General features: G+C 38.4%; 1 protein-coding gene across 3 annotated transcripts in view; it reads left to right on the top strand.

Moving 5' to 3' along the window:
* abcc8 (ATP-binding cassette, sub-family C (CFTR/MRP), member 8) overlaps positions 1-17,003 on the top strand; it is a 136,247-nt gene that overhangs the window by 110,882 nt on the left and 8,362 nt on the right. For all 3 annotated transcript variants that reach the window (XM_069898430.1, XM_069898411.1, XM_069898420.1), the window contains 8 exons: positions 3,080-3,237; positions 4,187-4,279; positions 5,450-5,552; positions 7,920-8,033; positions 9,222-9,342; positions 9,443-9,573; positions 15,491-15,569; positions 16,747-16,855. In XM_069898430.1, coding sequence (XP_069754531.1) covers positions 3,080-3,237; positions 4,187-4,279; positions 5,450-5,552; positions 7,920-8,033; positions 9,222-9,342; positions 9,443-9,573; positions 15,491-15,569; positions 16,747-16,855 — 908 coding nt within the window. The remainder of the gene's footprint in view (positions 1-3,079; positions 3,238-4,186; positions 4,280-5,449; positions 5,553-7,919; positions 8,034-9,221; positions 9,343-9,442; positions 9,574-15,490; positions 15,570-16,746; positions 16,856-17,003) is intronic.

The following is a 17,003-nucleotide window of genomic DNA, read 5'->3' as shown; positions in this document are numbered from 1 at the left end:
ATTTCCCGTTTTCTCCCTCCCTCCCTTCTTAAAAATCGGCACCACATCAGCCACTCTCCAATCCTCAGGAACCTCCCCCGAATCTATGGAACTTTGGAAAATGTCGACCAGTGCTTCCACAATTTCCATAGCAACTTCTTTAAGCACCCTGGGATGCAGCCCATCAGGCCCTGGGGATTTATCAGCCCTCAGTCCCAACAATTTACTCACAACCTCCCGTTTCTGGATCCGGATATCCATTAGATCCCCTACTTCCCCAGGAAAGTTCCCCAAGTCTCTTGATACCGCATGACCACTACCCCCTAACTGACCATAACCTATATCCTCCTTGGTGAAGACAGTTGCAAAGTATTTGTTAAATTCCTCAGCCATCTCCTTGTTTCCGGTAATAATTTCACCCTTTTCCATTCTTAATGGTTTATTGTCATCTGATTGCACAAGTACAGCCCGACAAAACAGTTTTCTCTCGTCCTCATTGCAAAAACATGCAGACACACAAGCAGACATGGCAATTCAAGCAATACTCAGTTCCCTGACTAAGTCCAGTTTACCATATTCTTTCAAACCCACCACATCTACATTGAGGATCTACTGAATTGGATCCCAAGACCCCTCTATTCTTCCACATTATTAAGAATCCTGCCATTAAGACAATAAGATATATATGAGCAGAAGTAAGCCATTTGGCCCATTGAGTCCACGCCATCATTCCAGTGTGAGCTGATCCATTCTCCCACTCTGCCCCACTCCCCTGCCTTTTGATACCCTGATTGTTCAGATACCCATCAATGTCTGCCTTAAATACACCCAACGACCTAGCCTCCTTAGCTACCTGTGGTTGTAAATTCCAAAGGTTCACTACTCTCTGACTAAAGAAATTCCTCTGCATCTCTATTTTAAATAAGCACCCTTCAATCCTGTCCTACAATGGGAAACAACTTTGAGATATGGACTCTGTCCAAGCACTTCAACATTCAAAATGCCTCTATGAGGCCCCCTCTCATTCTTCTGAACTCTATGTTCCTCATATACTACTCCCTTCAATCCAGGAATCATTCTTGTAAATCTTCTCTGAACTCTCCTGAACACCATCATATTCTTCCTTCAATAAGGAGCCCAAAACTGTATGCTGTATTCCAAGTGAAGACTCACCAGTGCCTTATAAAGCATCAACATCATGTCCCTATTCTTGTATCCTATTCCTCTAGATATTACATTCACTTTCTTTACTACCTGGAGGTTAGCCTTTAGGGTACCCTGCATGAGGATTCCCCTTTGCTCTTCTAAATTTTGAATTATTTCCCCATCCAAATAATAGTCTGCCATTTTATTTCTTATACCAAAGTGCATGACCATGCATTTTCCAACACCTCACTGACAAAAGACAAAGGAGGAAAAACCCAGCACCCAACCAATTTTCCCTTGCAACCGCTGCAACTGTGTCTGCCTCTCCCACATTGGACTTGTCAGCCACAAATGAGCCTGCAGCTGATGTGGACATTACCCCTCCATAAATCTTCATCCACGAAGCCAAACCAAAGAAAAAAAAATTCTTTTGCTGCTCCTGTATACTCTGTATACTCCTAATCTAAGTATCTCTGCAGCCTCTCTCTTTCCTCCTCACTACCTGCCACTCCACCTATCTCTGTATCATCTGCAAACGTAGCCACAAAATCAATTTATTCTGCAATCAAAATCATTAATATACAACATAAAAAGTGGCCCTAAAAATGACCCCTGTAAAACACCACTGGTAACCAGCAGCCAACCAGAATAATACCCACTTCCTGCTTCCTCTGATCAGCCAATGCTCTACCCATGCAAGGATCTTTCTTGTTTCATGGGCTCTCATTTTGTAAATCAGCCTCATTGGTCTTTCAAAAGCCCAAATGTACAACATCCACTGCATGTCCTTTTTCTAGACGGCTTGTGATTTCCTCAAAAAATTACAGGTTTGTCAGGCAAGATTTTCTCTTAAGAAAACCATGCTGACTTTGGCCTATCTTGTCATGCACTTCCACATACTCCATAATACCAACCACCGATTTCTGGCTAACAGGTCTATAATTTCCTTCATGTTGCCTCTCACCATTTTTAATTAGAGGCTTGACCTTTGCAATTTTCCAGTCCTTCGGAATCATGCCAGAGTCTATTGATTCTTGGAAGATCATTAATAGTGCCTCCCAATATCTATAGCTTCTTCATCTGGTCCAAGAGTCTTATCTAACCATAGATTTTCAGCAGATGTCCCTGACACCCTATTATTTTCAAATATGGCAACAAATCTATCATGCTAAATCTACTGTGCTAACTTTATTCACCCTCTCTTATCAAGAAAATTGTTAGTCAAACATGTTCTTTACATTAAAAATGTGCACTCTTTTTCAATTTTTTTTGTTATTAAATATTAACTCCTGTCATCATCTGTGAAATGACTTGCAAAAATAATTGTGCAGATCATGCTTAAATTATTCTGATAACACCATAGGTGCAAATACCTGCAAAGCACAGCACAGCACAATCCATTGTATAGAAATCTGATCCAGCTCCTCTGTCAGGTGTAGTGGACATGAATGCCTATCAAGTAGATCCCAAGACCCCCCACTCCCAGCTCTACTGTGAGCATTCACTCATTTCTGAGTCTCTGATGGTCAAAAATGAAACCCAAACTTTGCTTTGCTGCTTGTACATGGTTTAAAGCTGATATCCTGGATGATCAATGCATGCAGTCTTCTGCCCAGTACAATCAGAAACTTTTATTGGTCATAGAGAGTGTACTGGTGGAGTGGGAGGTCAGATGTGGCAGCATCTGTTATGCACTGCAAATTCATCTTTTGACTCCTTGATGAAGATACCAGCTCCCAATCCAACCATTATCCAATGCAGAACTCAATGCAGCTGAACATGGTGGTAACTGATTTAATGCTAATACAGATAACTAGGCATTCCTGTATTCAGTTCCATAGCTTTCCTGCCATCTCACTGATAAATTGTTAAAATCAATTAACTTTAAGGGATGGTTATTATGGATGAAGCTTGGCTTTGACTGGATTGACGGTGTTATTTTTTTTATTTTCAGCACATTCCTGCCACCTTGGAGTGTCTCAGTCGATCAACTCTTTTGTGTCTCTCTGCCCTGGCAGTGATTTCATACGTAACTCCAGTGTTCATCATTGCACTTGTTCCTCTGGCGGTGGCTTACTACTTTATCCAGAAGTACTTTAGAGTAGCATCCAGGTAACTAACCACCAGAAACCAGGCTTGAGAACATTTTAGAGATTCAAGTTTGTGGCATCACTCCGTATGCACACAGTGGTGGGTTTATGGAAATTGGACACTTTATCTGCACCTGATTTGTCCAACGCAGAAAACACAATTTCACAAACAACATGTGCAATCCACTAAGTTTGAAGAGCACATGAAAGGACTCTTTGGGTTGCTAAAATATGGGAAAGGGGTGAAAGACCACATGTTGCCATCTCCAAGGCAAACCCTTCTCTGGTTGGGTGGAAAGTGGGTGAAAGTGCAAGTTCAGGAAATACCAATGCATTTGGGAATCTGATCAACAATGGAAAAGGAAAATAAACACCATTAACTAAAAAGAAAAACATCTGAAAAGCAGATGCTGAAGTCTCAGAGCAGATACAACTGTCTGAAGCATCTTATATGGATGTGCCGATTCTGCCACAGAATTCGTTTTTAAAAATGCATTATTTTTCTGCTCTTCTACTTACTTAAAATTGTCATGTCTCATGATTTATTGCCAAAAGCACATTTATTGCTATATCCACCTGATTTTCTTTACTTAATTGGAGACCTAGAATAAAATTACCGAGACTTCATGGCATTAGTCTGAAGCACAGACTAGTCCTTGAGCTTTTTTGAATGTGAAGTGCACTCAAAGTTCAAAATTAAAGCACTCTTCAATTTCGACTGAAACTCATTGAAATTAAATGTGAGCATTTAATACACCTACTCTATTTTGCAGACAAAATAAAAAAATACATAATTTATTGCTTCAAAAAATCTGTATAACTCACGTCCGTCTTTAATCAAAGCTAAATTCTGAATCTCAGAATAGCTCGAGTGTGCTTTAATCAGAAAGGTATTTAACAACATAGGTGAATGAAACTGAGTGGCAAGAACTCAGACATCAGTTGACTTTTCACCATCCTTTCATTTGCAGAGACCTCCAGCAACTGGATGACAGCACACAACTACCCCTGCTATCCCATTTCTCAGAGACAGTGGAGGGCCTGACCACAATACGAGCCATGAGGTAAAGTGATATTATCATAGGTTAAAGTGGTAACTTTATTATATTTGCTCTTCAGGAAAGTAAATAATTACAGAGAAATGACTGGAGAGCAAGGCCAAGATCAGAATAGTTATCACACTGGATGAGGGAGCAGGGTTGAGGGGTCTACTACTATTCCCTTTTACTTTGTTAGTCTGCCAAGATTGTACATGTTATCTGTTACTTTATCAGAAATGGCACACAGTAGTTACCCATCAGGAACTAAATGTGATGTATGGGCAGTCGATTTGAAGAACCAGCCATACAAGAGCAACACCCTATCATAAAATTATTGACAAGTTAGTACACCAGCTGGATCTCTGAGGATTACTTCACCATGAGGATGATTATAAAGTGAAATCTGCCATCACTGTTTTCAGTTTAGAGTTTAACAATTCATATCTAGCCTTGTGGGTCTGCCATTTAGAAAATGGCAGGTAATGGAAGAATAATCATGTGTTGATATAAAGACCTGAAATCATCAGGACACCTTTGCAGCACCAACAAGTTTGAATTTGGCGATGAGAAATGGTACTTTTGATATGTGGATTAACCATATTCCAAATAAGTGATCAGTGAACCCAAGGAAAGTAGAATATTCTGCAGCCTTTGTTCTACTTGATAAGAGATCAGGTGGAATGTACTCTCTCTTGAAGAAAACCCAAATGGGGCAAAACAAATCAGCACCTTTCAATTAGTTTTGACAAACAAGTCTTTGTGTTTTTTTTTCCTGTTAGTTTTATTTACCCACTGAAGGCACAGAATCCCGAATTATTGGCAGAACTATAATTGCTTAGTCTATTAGCCTCAATGATGATTGTTTAAGAGCCATTTGGTCATGGAAATTTTCCCACCAAAGCTCAATTATATTCTTACAATTGTAAAATTGTCAATGTCCGCCATTGGATTACACTCAGAAGTACACTTCTCTAGAGCTTCATTTGCTTACAGATGCAAACTAAAATCAACACGGACTCGGTAGACAGAGATGGTAGCCAATGATGCATACCTACACCACAATAGATTTAGATAGATGCAAATTAAATTATCCTTGATGGTGAAATAATATTGAGGGGAAGAATTAAAAAGACACACAGATATTCACACCTAGTAAACCTTCTGCCAATGAAACCTGTATGGCTATGTTTTCAGGGAAGAAAATCGCTTTAGGCAGAAGCTGCTGGAGCTCACCGACACTAACAACATTGCCTCCTTGTTCCTCACAGCTGCTAATCGTTGGCTTGAAGTTCGTATGGTAAGGGCTCCAGACTTTGAATCTTCAATAATTATAGCCTTTTGGTTTTTTTATTTTAAAGTTTTCATTTCTGAGGAAATTAAAATTTGAATTAAAAATAAAATATCCCTTTAGTAGTTTGCCAAAGATAAATGTTCTCCTGAACTGACCTATACTCAAAAATTAAAGACAATCAATATAGATATATCTGGAGCCTTTAAGTTACTTTGTAACTGTACACCAGAGATTTCAGTGTAGAGAGCACATATCCCAACTGTAAGAATTTTTATAAAATATCATCATACAATCGCTTTGTACCAGGCCCAGTCTGACCCCGGACTTGAAACCAGAGAGGGCTTCAACCAGTGACCTGTCAGTTTTATGTTCCAGAATCATGGGGTGTACAGGGAAGAGAAGATGAGAACAAAGCAAAAGATAGTAGAACTAGAGGTTAAATAAAATAGAACATGACAGCACAGAAAACAGACCCTATGACCATTTGAGTCTGTGTCGAACTATTATTACCTAATCCCATTGACCTGTCCCTCCCATCCAAGCACCTGTCCAAATATTTCTTATATGTTACAATTGAATCTACATTCACTACTTCAGCTGGCAGATTGATCCATATTCTTACTACTGTGTGAAGAAATTCCCCCTAAACTTCTCCTCTTTTATCCTTAACCCAAGTCGTCTAGTTTGCATTTCACTTTACTTAAGTGGAAAAAGCTTACTTGCCTCAATCAAATCTCCCCTCATTTTTATATGCTTCAGAGAATCAAGTCCTAACCTGTTTAACTTGTAAATCGCTGCACTTACTATTTGCTTAATTAGGTGTCCAATACTACACACAATACACCAAACCATCAATGTCTTCTACAACTTCACCATGAAGGTCAATGTGCCAAAAGCTCTCTTTACAAGGCCATCTACTGGTGACACCACATTCAGGGAATTATGTATCTGAATTCCCAAATCCCTGTTCCAGCACACTTCTCATTGCCCTGCCATTTACCATGCATGTCCTACCTTGGTTTGTCCTTCCAAAATGCAACACCTCACACTTATCTACATTAAATTCCATCTGTCAATTTGCAGTCAATTTTGTTCCAGCTGGTCCAGATCTCTCTGCAAACTTTGAAAGGTTTCCTCTCTGTCCACCACACCTTCAATCTTTGTGTTTTTTGCAAACTTGCTGATCCAATTTTCCACATTATCATGCAGATCATTGATAGACAGTAGATGACAAATAACAATGGTCCCAGCAACAATCCTTGAAGCACACCATTAGTCACAGACTTCCAGACAGAGACAATAATCCACTACCAATCCTGGCTTCTCCCATAAAACCAATGTCACATCCAGTTTACTACCTCACCATAAATACCAAGTGACTGAACCTTCCTGGCTAACCTCTCATATACCTTGTTAAAGGCCTTCCTAAAGGCCACATAAGCAATGATATCACATCCTGTTTAATTCCCTAATATCAGATCCAGTATTGCACTCTCTCTAGTGGTACCTCATAGTGTTGAAAACTCTTCTGAACACATTTGACAAACTCCATTTTGACAAACAGTATGGGAGTAAATATGTGGAAAGTTAAAATCATCTACTATCACAACTTTGTTTTCTGTATCTGTCTGCTATCTCCCTGCAGATTTGCTCCTCTAATTCCATCCATCCAATGGATGGTGTTAGGGGGAGGACTGCACTCCCAGAAAATTGTTGGCAACACCAAACTGTATCATTTGAGCATTCAATAGCAAATAAGATTTAAAAAATGAATATTTATTTAGGTTTCCTCCCTCCCCACCATATCCCCCCCCCCCCCCCCCACAAATTTCCAGAGGATGAAATTGATTTAGTACCTCAAATTTATGGGTAGTGATTTGTGAACTCTACAAAGGCATATTTCTGCTACCCAAATAGTTATAATGGCCTTTATCAATATGTCCTCTTCAACAATAATTCTTGTTAATCTGACCATGAGAGGATGCAGATTGAATAGTTTGTTACTACTTTCTCTTTGGCAATGTTAATATAGTAATTCATGGACCAAAGTAGAGATGCTATGAACTTACCCCAAGTTGTACATAATAAATGAACACCATGTAATTCCACTTTTGAATTTGGATTCAATGTAACTATGTTAAAGGCAGCATACTGTACAAACGTGGTGTAGCTGAAGGAGCAATGTCTACCAACAACTGCCCTTGGTTTCAAACTGTTTGGTGTACTATCTCTCCAAAACTTAAGCATTTCCTGGATTCCTGCAATATCTGGATTCTTTGTTTGAGTGTTTCTTATAATTGTCCTCATTCTGCAAACACTCATGTATTATAAATTTATTCATGCATGCAAGACTGTTTTCTTTGTTTTCTCCAGGAATATATTGGAGCATGTGTAGTTCTCATTGCTGCAGTTGCCTCTATCACCAACTCACTCTATTATGGACTTGCATCTGGACTTGTTGGTCTGGGACTTACCTATGCCCTCATGGTAAGATTATTTTATTGATTTTTTTGACAGATTGAAGGTTATAATTGCCAGACATTTAGGATATTTTTAAAAAAAATCATTTGTTGTCTGCTTTGTCTTGCATTAAATTTACAAGATCTGAGCAATATGTGAATAGCTGAAATGCATCTTAAATGTGAACAAGCAGATAAATTGTGTATATATAAAATCAGTTTTCAAATAAAATCTGGAAAATGTCACTAAGATTTTGCAATCATTTCAGATAAGAACTATGCAATTTAAATTTGTGCATAATTTCTTGAACAGGAAAAAAAAATTGGAAACAAATTAAATCCAATGTCAGAGAAAAAGGGCAGGAAATTATAAAGGAAAGGGAAGCAAAACATGAGCACAGGGTGTACTGACAATAACCACACCAGCGGTGCGAGTATAAGACAGCTTTAATAAACTGATATGTACACTAAGAGGTCTTGTCTCTCTGCAAGACGAACCTGGAAGGCTAGACTGTAGCTCTGGACTGCTTTATATACAAGGTCACCGGGATGGCCCCTGGTGACTTAGTGGTGTAATTACATATTACCACAAGGGGAATTAAAACTCACATCAACTTCTGAAAAAGGAGAAATCAGTTTTGCCAGATTGTATGTTTGTAAATTTGGAGGCAAGGATGAAAATGGAACGAAGTGCATCCAACATCTGGAGTTGGGTTAGGGGAGTGGGAGAAGGGGAAGTACAAATGACGAAGATTGTTTCTGAATTTAAGGAAGTCTTTAGGATCTGGGCAACCAGTGTATATTGAAAATAACTTATTTAATTTTATTTTGTACTGCAACCAGGGAGTGATAAATGCTTATTTAATTTGTTAAAATCCTTGCTTGGAAATAGTTATGAACAGCCATGAATTTGAGCACCTGGACTTTGTTAGAAATAGAGACTTAATTTGTAAAAATATTAAGCAAGAGGGCATTCATGTCAAATAATTGTTTTTCAATCTGAGATTTTAAATGAGGACTCCTTCATTCAGATGGAAAATATTTTCCATTAATCTTATGCCAAAGATCAAACTTACCAGGCAAATTATGCAACATTAAATTTGAAAATGTCTGAATGGACAGAACTCTCACAAGTTGTATTTTCTTATTGAATTTATAGCCTGTTCAATGATTGGTGTAATGCTTCAAGATTGTTTTGTTTTATTTTTATCTGCAGATTTCAAACTATTTAAACTGGATGGTTCGCAATCTAGCAGACATGGAAGTACAATTGGGGGCCGTGCAAAGAATAGACAGCCTACTTAAAATTGAAACTGAAAATTATGAAGGACTTACCTGTGAGCATTTCCAGTCAACACATTTAGTAACTAATTTAACCAAAAAAATTAACTGAAAAATTAACTGTTGTTTCTTCTCATCCTGGATAACATTCTGTAGCACCTTCTCAGATACCTCCCAACTGGCCAGATGAGGGAGATATCAAAATCCAGAATCTCAGTGTTCGATATGACAGCACCCTAAAACCAGTCTTAAAAAATGTGAATGCCCACATCAGTCCAGGACAGAAGGTAAGATGACCCATTGAGTTCAACTAATGTGAAGCTGTTGAATAGAAATTAGCCTTGTGTTCGAGGCTGTCAGTAAATCCCAGTTGTGCAGCACATGTTTAGGTGCCTCTTTCCTTCCAACACAATCAACAGTGTCCATATTTGCTATGTTCCTGACTAACCATTGTATTAGAAATGCATCAGTTGCAAGTATGCAGAGAATTCTGCCTTAAGTAGGTGTATAATATTGACTCAGATTCACTCCCTGTGAATCTAAATTGAATGATGCAGTTGTGTTAACATTACACTAAAGTCTTGTTTAACAGTAGGAAGGAATCCCAGCAAGGCTATTAATGAAATGTATAATAAAGTCCAACCTGTTTAAGTCATGAGATCAAAAAGGTAAATAAAATGTTTGCAGTATCCAAAATGCCTGTTGCTTTTCCCTCTCCTAAATGTCAACTATCTACACTCGTCCTGCCTCCTAGGTGTGACAATAACTCCTATCAATCACATCCTCTGCCTCCCAAATGTTCCAGAGTTCATCCAACAACAGGTTAAGTTCCTTAACTCGGTTTTTCAGGAACTGCAGTTGGATCTACTTCTTGCAAATGAAGTCCTCAGGGATACTGCTGGCTCTCTGACATCTCACATCCTATCCCCTACCCCTCTCCATCAACCCTTCCCTCTCTCCACCTCTTTCCTCCCCTCCCATGCATCCCTCTCTCTCTCCCCCACCCTTCTCCCACCACCTCTCCTCCCGGCCTCATCCTTCCCCTTCTACCCCTCTCTCCCTCCTTCACCACACTATTTTCCCACCGTTCATCCATCTGCCCATGTCACCCTCCCCCTTCCTCTAACCCTCACCAAATCTCCCCCACCTCTCCTCTGCCTCTCACCCCAATCCTCTCCCCCTCTTTCTCCCCTAACTTTGCAACCCCACCTTCCTGCTCTTGTTCCTACCCTCCACTCCCATCTCTTCCCCTTCTCTCCACATTCCCTCTACCTACTCCATCCATCCCTACCCTCTCACCCCTGGCCCTACCCCTATCTCCTTTCCTTGCACCCACACCTTTCCCCTCACCTCCTCCCCCCTCTCGCCCCCACCTTCTTGCTCCTCTTCCTACCCCTCACCTCCTTCCTCCTTTCGTCCCTACCCTCCTGTCCCTTGCCCCTCCTCTCTCCACCTTTCCCCTGCACCCCCACCTTTCTCTTCCCCTCCCTCCCCATGTTTTTCCTCCCCCCCCATACACCTACCCACTCAATCCCACCCTCCCCCTCGACCCTTACACCCATCTACTGATAAATCAAGCAATACCATGTTACCCTGATCAAATGCTGCAGTCATCATCAAGAGCAGGCAATGTGCCATCACACCTTTTAATGCTTTGGGGGTCTAATCTTCCTTTGATTGCTTTTCATTGAACTCCCAATCAATTCAATGGTCTTCTGAATTTTGCCTTCAAATGAAAACAAAAACAAACCAGTTTCACTATTCTGGATAAGCATTGGAAGGGGCACAGCAGGACAATTCCAAAATAAATTGCTTCATGGGAACTCAGTACTTTGTAACCTTGCAAGTGTATGGATTATCCCTGCAATATGAATGGCTCATTTCAAAATTTTAAGCATGGCATTAAAATCAATGGAATACATACATCTAGCAGAACTTAGTAGGACAATGATACATCAACAGGAAGGCAATACCATCAATGTTCTTCTTCATTTGCAGATTGAGTCATCTCCTATAATAAATAACTAGTTTATCTTATGAGGTCAAGCCCATGAAAGGGATTTTTAAAAACTTTTCCCACTATGATACAGAGTGTTTTATCCTCCCCTCTCCACTTGCTTCAATGACATCTCTGGTTCAGAGAATGGTATTTCTGATGCATTTTATTGCATGTTCAATAGTGATACTAGGGTTTAGTCTAGCAAGAAATCAAATGAAACAGACTTTTGAAATGGATACTGCCATTGGGAACTGATGATTGGAAGAGAGTCAAACAAGAATGCATTTCCTCAGGATAGGAAAGAAAAATAATTTTACTTTGTATTTTTTTTAAATCTATGCTCTCATTGATTCCCCCCCCCCACCCCCAAAAACAAAAATCTTTGTGATTTAATGACTTTACATCAAAGGATTGAACCCTTTGGATAGTTATTGGCAAGATGGCAAAAATGAGAATTACTTGAATTTTTTAAAAAAACAAAAAACATCATCAACTATATTTGATAAGAAATGGTTTGACATTTGTTCAGTGATGTGAATTTTTGAAAATATGCAGTGGTAATGCAATTGCTGTCCTAGCTCAGGTGATTATGGATTAATCCAAAACTGTAACTGGATATAAATCTGCTGCAATTTAGAGGATACGGAGTTCTCAGATGAGATTATCTTTTTTTTATTATAATTTTTTATTTTTCACACTATGAACCATATCATCCAAAATATGTACAAACGTTTCTAATTCAATTTACACAGTGGTCTTTTCTCCCCTTTTTTTCCCTTTCCCTCCCTCCCCTCTACCCACCCCCCTCCAAAACCCATAAATATTCAACATATACAATAAAACCATAAAACAATTTTCACACAAAGGAAAATAAACAAGAAAAATGCATCATCTATTTATTACACACTGAATCTAGTCGTTTTGTCTTCTTATCATTTTCATTCTCACTTTAGGGGATGGAGGTCATAGGCAAATTGTCTCTGATATGTTCCATGTATGGTTCCCAAATTTGCTCAAACATTGACTTTATTTTTAAAATTATATGTTATTTTTTCCAATGGAATAAATTTATTCATTTTCATTTCCTGCATTGATTTAACCATAAATTTGGCTACTTTATTCTTTTTACTTGTCTTTTGTCCAGTTTTATCCAACATTGGGTCCAAATTAAGGTCAAAATCCCCTCCTATCAATATATTTCCTTGTGTGTCTGCAATCTTCAAAAAAATATCCTGCATAAACTTTTGATCCTCCTCGTTAGGTGCATATATATTGAGCAAATTCCAAAATTCTGAGTATATCTGACACTTTATCATTGCATACCTCCCTGCCAGATCTATTATTTCCTCCTCTATTTTGATTGGTAAATTTTTGTTAACTAGTATGGCTACACCTCTAGCTTTTGAATTATAGGATGCTGCCATTATGTGTCCGACCCAGTCTCTCTTTAGTTTATGTTCCGCTTCAGTTAGATGAGTTTCCTGCACAAATGCTATATCCATTTTTTCCTCCTTCAATAAATTTAGAAACCTCTTCCTTTCAATTTGGTTATGTATTCCATTAATGTTTATAGTCATATAGTTCAACATGGCCATCTTACATCTTGCTTACACCTCTTTTCCACCTCCATCCCCATTTCCCCATTTTCATTTTTTAGTTTTCTCTTATTACACTTAATGTACAACAACACATTTAAGACATAAAGTACCCCCGCAGTTCCAACTTCCACTAATACCTTAACCCCAAAAGTGTCCCCCCCCCCCTCTCAGTTGCCCCATATCCCTTGCCGGGCAACCACAACTCCCCTTTTCATTTGAATTGCGATCTTGTTCACAGCGTCAACTGATTTTGCAGTGACGGTTATTCGCCCTCTCCAGAATTTTTTTTTTTAAATAAACACATAACAAAGCTCTCTCTCCTTTTCTCCCCCCCTTACTCCCTTCCTTCCCTTCTTTTCCCTCTTTAGTTCTTTGCATATACATTGTTTTTACATCTTTATATATACTTTATCGCCGTTCTTCATTCTTGTTACATCTCTTCTCCTGTCCTGCAAATGTTCTGCGAATTCTTGCGCTTTCTCCAAATCCGAGAACAGTCTATTTTGCTCCCTGGGTATAAATATTTTAAGCACTACTGGATGTCTTAATATGAATTTGTAACCTTTTTTCCATAAAGTTGATTTCACTCTATTAAACTCCTTCCTCTTCTTTAAGAATTCAAAACTTATGTCTGGGTAAAAAAATATTTTTTGACCCTGTATTCCAATGGTTTATTCTCTAATTTTATTCCTTGCCCATTCCAGTATATTTTCTCTTGTAATGTATCTCAAAAATTTTACTAAGATGGATCTTGGTTTTTGATGTGCCTATGGTTTCGGAGTTAATGCTCTGTGTGCCCTTTTGATTTCCATTTCTTTCTGCATTTCTGTGGTTCCCAGGACCTTCGGGATCCATCCTTTTATAAATTCCTTCATGTCTGTGCCTTCTTCACCCTCCTTCAGGCCCACCATTTTTATGTTGTTTTGCCTACTATAATTTTCCAACATATCAATTTTCTGAGATAACAACTCTTGTGTCTCTTTAATTTTTTTGTCACTTTCTTCCAATTTTTCTCTTAAGTCATTTACTTCCATTTCTACAGCCATTTCCCGCTCTTCCACATTCTCTACTCTTTTCCCTATTTCTGTCATTTCCAGTTCTAACCTTTGCATTTTATTCTTTTCATTTTCCTTTTAATTGCATTAAACTCTAATGACAACCATTCTTTTAATGATCTCATTTGTTCTTCAAAAGAGACTTTATCTATATTCTGTTCATCAGTTTTACCTTCTATTTCTCTATGAAGATCTTGGTCTTCTTCTTCCTCTTCTTCTGTATCTGTGTCTGTGTCTCTTCTGTTTTGCCTGATGAGTTGCTAGTCCTCCCCTCCTGTGCTGCTCGTTTGTTGTTCCTCACCCTCCAGCTGAGAGCCCTGGTGTCGGACGTCCCTCAGCTGCTTGTTCAGTGACAGCCCGCTCCTCTGCTGAGCCCCCCTCCCGCCGGTGTCCTCTTTCTCCTTTGATTGCGCAGTTGTGCACTTTTGTTTGGCTTAGAGAGCCATTTTTGTAGTGCACCGGCTGGTGGGTCGTGACTCCACAGAGCAGGCACTGACCTCTGGGGTCGGGCGCTCTTCGTCACCATAGCGTCCTGTTCCTTCATGCAGGTAAGGCCTTTTCTTCAGTGACGTTTTTACTTCTTTTTTTTCCCAGTTGTTCTTACTTTCTCCTTCTTGGAAGCCATCTTCTTTCTCTTCTCTGTATCCTTATCTTCTATTTCTTGTACTCTATTTCTGTTAGGCTTTGCTTTTTCCTAACTTTTTTCCTGGAGAGGGCTGGTTTTCCCGACCAGCCACTTCTCCATCACCTGACTCCTCTAGATGAGATGATCCTCGAGTTAGACTAAAGCCTAGCCTGCCTGTCTATTCAGGTAAATGTAGTTTTACCAAGAAAAATTTTTCCCTCATTTTGTCTGGCAATATTAGTTTTCAATGCCACTGAAAACTAAAAAAGAGTTTAAAACCATTCATTCTTTATGGAACAACGGTGCAGAGGGACTATTTTCTTTGCCTTAATAATATAAATTCAGAGGTATTATAGCTTCCCAAAGACAATGAGATTATTACTGGGAAGATTGGGGGGGGGGGGGGGGGGTGGTGGGAAGAAGAACACTTTTCAAAATGACTTCCTGCTAATCCATGGTTTACCGAGATGCTAAACAAAAGTACGGCTCTTTGATCCATCATATTAAAGCAGCCTCGCTTTCAGATAGAAATTAAACTAACTAGGAGCTTTGTTGGACTATTTGAGAAAACAAGAAAATTGTAAGATTACAATGTGGAGTCAAATGCACAAAATTTGCTTGGCAATAATGTACATTTATTGTGGTCTTAAGACTGTCCTTCAATGGAGAGAGTCTTTCTAAGATGCACAGGTGAATCGCAGCACAACCTATTTAATTGCACCTGTCTGCATTCTTGGAAACAACTAGCAGGTTTACTTTATGACAATGTAAATCTGGTAGTTGTGACAATGAGCGAGTTAGGTTAAGATTATGATGTATAAAAATGATTGAAAAAAATGTAAGTGCCACCCATCATTTATATGCATTCACAAAAAAATATTTACTGCTACTGATAATATTCTACAGTGTAAACTATTTATTACACAGGTTGGAATCTGTGGACGAACTGGCAGTGGGAAATCCTCCTTTTCTTTAGCCTTTTTCAGAATGGTAGATATGTTTGAAGGTAAAATTTTAACTTGTATTTGTTTTAAACATCCTCTCACTCATATTTTTGAGTTTACCAATCTAGTTTTCTGAGATTATTGCTGATTTTGAATCTTGCTCATAGACATTAATACTTTTAAACTCGTGTAGTTAATGTATGAAAATTCTGTCATTATTGTAACCTTATTATGAAGGGCCTTTACCAAAGAACTGTAAAATAGTACAAATGGGGTAAGAATAGGACACTCCTATAATTCAAACTGGAGATGTTTTCCATCTTTCAACTGGGGTTTCAGTGAAAAAGGGTTTTATACACTATTACACTATTTTTTCTAGCAACAGTAGATACAAAAACAATTGCAAATACTACCTTCATCTCCTTTGATGCAAGCCATCAAAATCTAGAAAAAATACTCTTTACAATGATTGAAAGGACTCGCCAACTTTCTAAACAATTAAAAGTAACATTAAAAATCAGCCAAAAGTACTTAGAACATAAATAGTACAGAACGAATCCTAATTGAAATCAGCAGAATTAGGAATCTTGTCTAAAGATCCAACTCACCAGCAATAATGCAGCAAGACTGAACTGCTCCACTGGGGTTCAGGAAGTTCAGATGGGAAATGTAATGAAACCCACACCAACAACTATCTGAGCAAGAATGGAAGTTTTGTGCATGGGAAAGTTTCAGATTTGCCCACATTTACCAGCAGAATCTTAGCCAATATCATAAAGATGTATTTTGTTGGCCAATCTGCCTCTTCAAAATTAAAGAGAGAAAATTATATCTAACACAGATGTTTCTTCCCCTCCCCAGCCATCCATTGAAACTACCATTTAAGCTTGAAGACTATACCCAATGTCATGCAATTTAAGTCCATATCACTCTCTATTCTATAGCATAAGCTATAATATCCACTACAGGATATTCTTAACCTTGCATCCTTCTTTGATCAATAGTTCAGATCAATGCAATTGTAGATCACATTCGTTTGAAATTAAAGTCAAAATATTTTATTTAAAATATGATTTATCAAAATAGCCAAGTATTTGAATATTACAGAAAATTAGTGTTTCTCTGTTATAATCGCTGAAATGGAACAATATATTTCTATAAACACAATTGTTAAGCATGTTTACAGCAATATTATTTAAAAGCAAAACTTTGCTGAGTGCTTGTGTCCTGTTACAACAGGGAGGATAATTATTGATGGATTAGACATTTCCAAATTGCCACTAAGTATGTTACGATCCAGACTTTCAATCATCCTTCAGGATCCTGTGTTATTCAGTGGTTCAATACGGTGAGTCCTAACCAAAAGCCTAATGGACCTTTCATGGGTAATATCATTTACATAATTTATGTGCAAGTTAGTTTTTGACACGTACTTCAAAAACCGTTCATTTTCTGTGCTAATCTGCACAAAACATTTATTTCTGCTTTATTAACTT

The sequence above is a fragment of the Narcine bancroftii genome, chromosome 1 (assembly GCF_036971445.1).
Source record: "Narcine bancroftii isolate sNarBan1 chromosome 1, sNarBan1.hap1, whole genome shotgun sequence".
NCBI classification, from domain to species: domain Eukaryota; kingdom Metazoa; phylum Chordata; class Chondrichthyes; order Torpediniformes; family Narcinidae; genus Narcine; species Narcine bancroftii.
The sequence above is the reverse complement of the archived record's forward strand: the minus strand, read 5'-3'. Positions and strand labels throughout refer to the sequence as shown.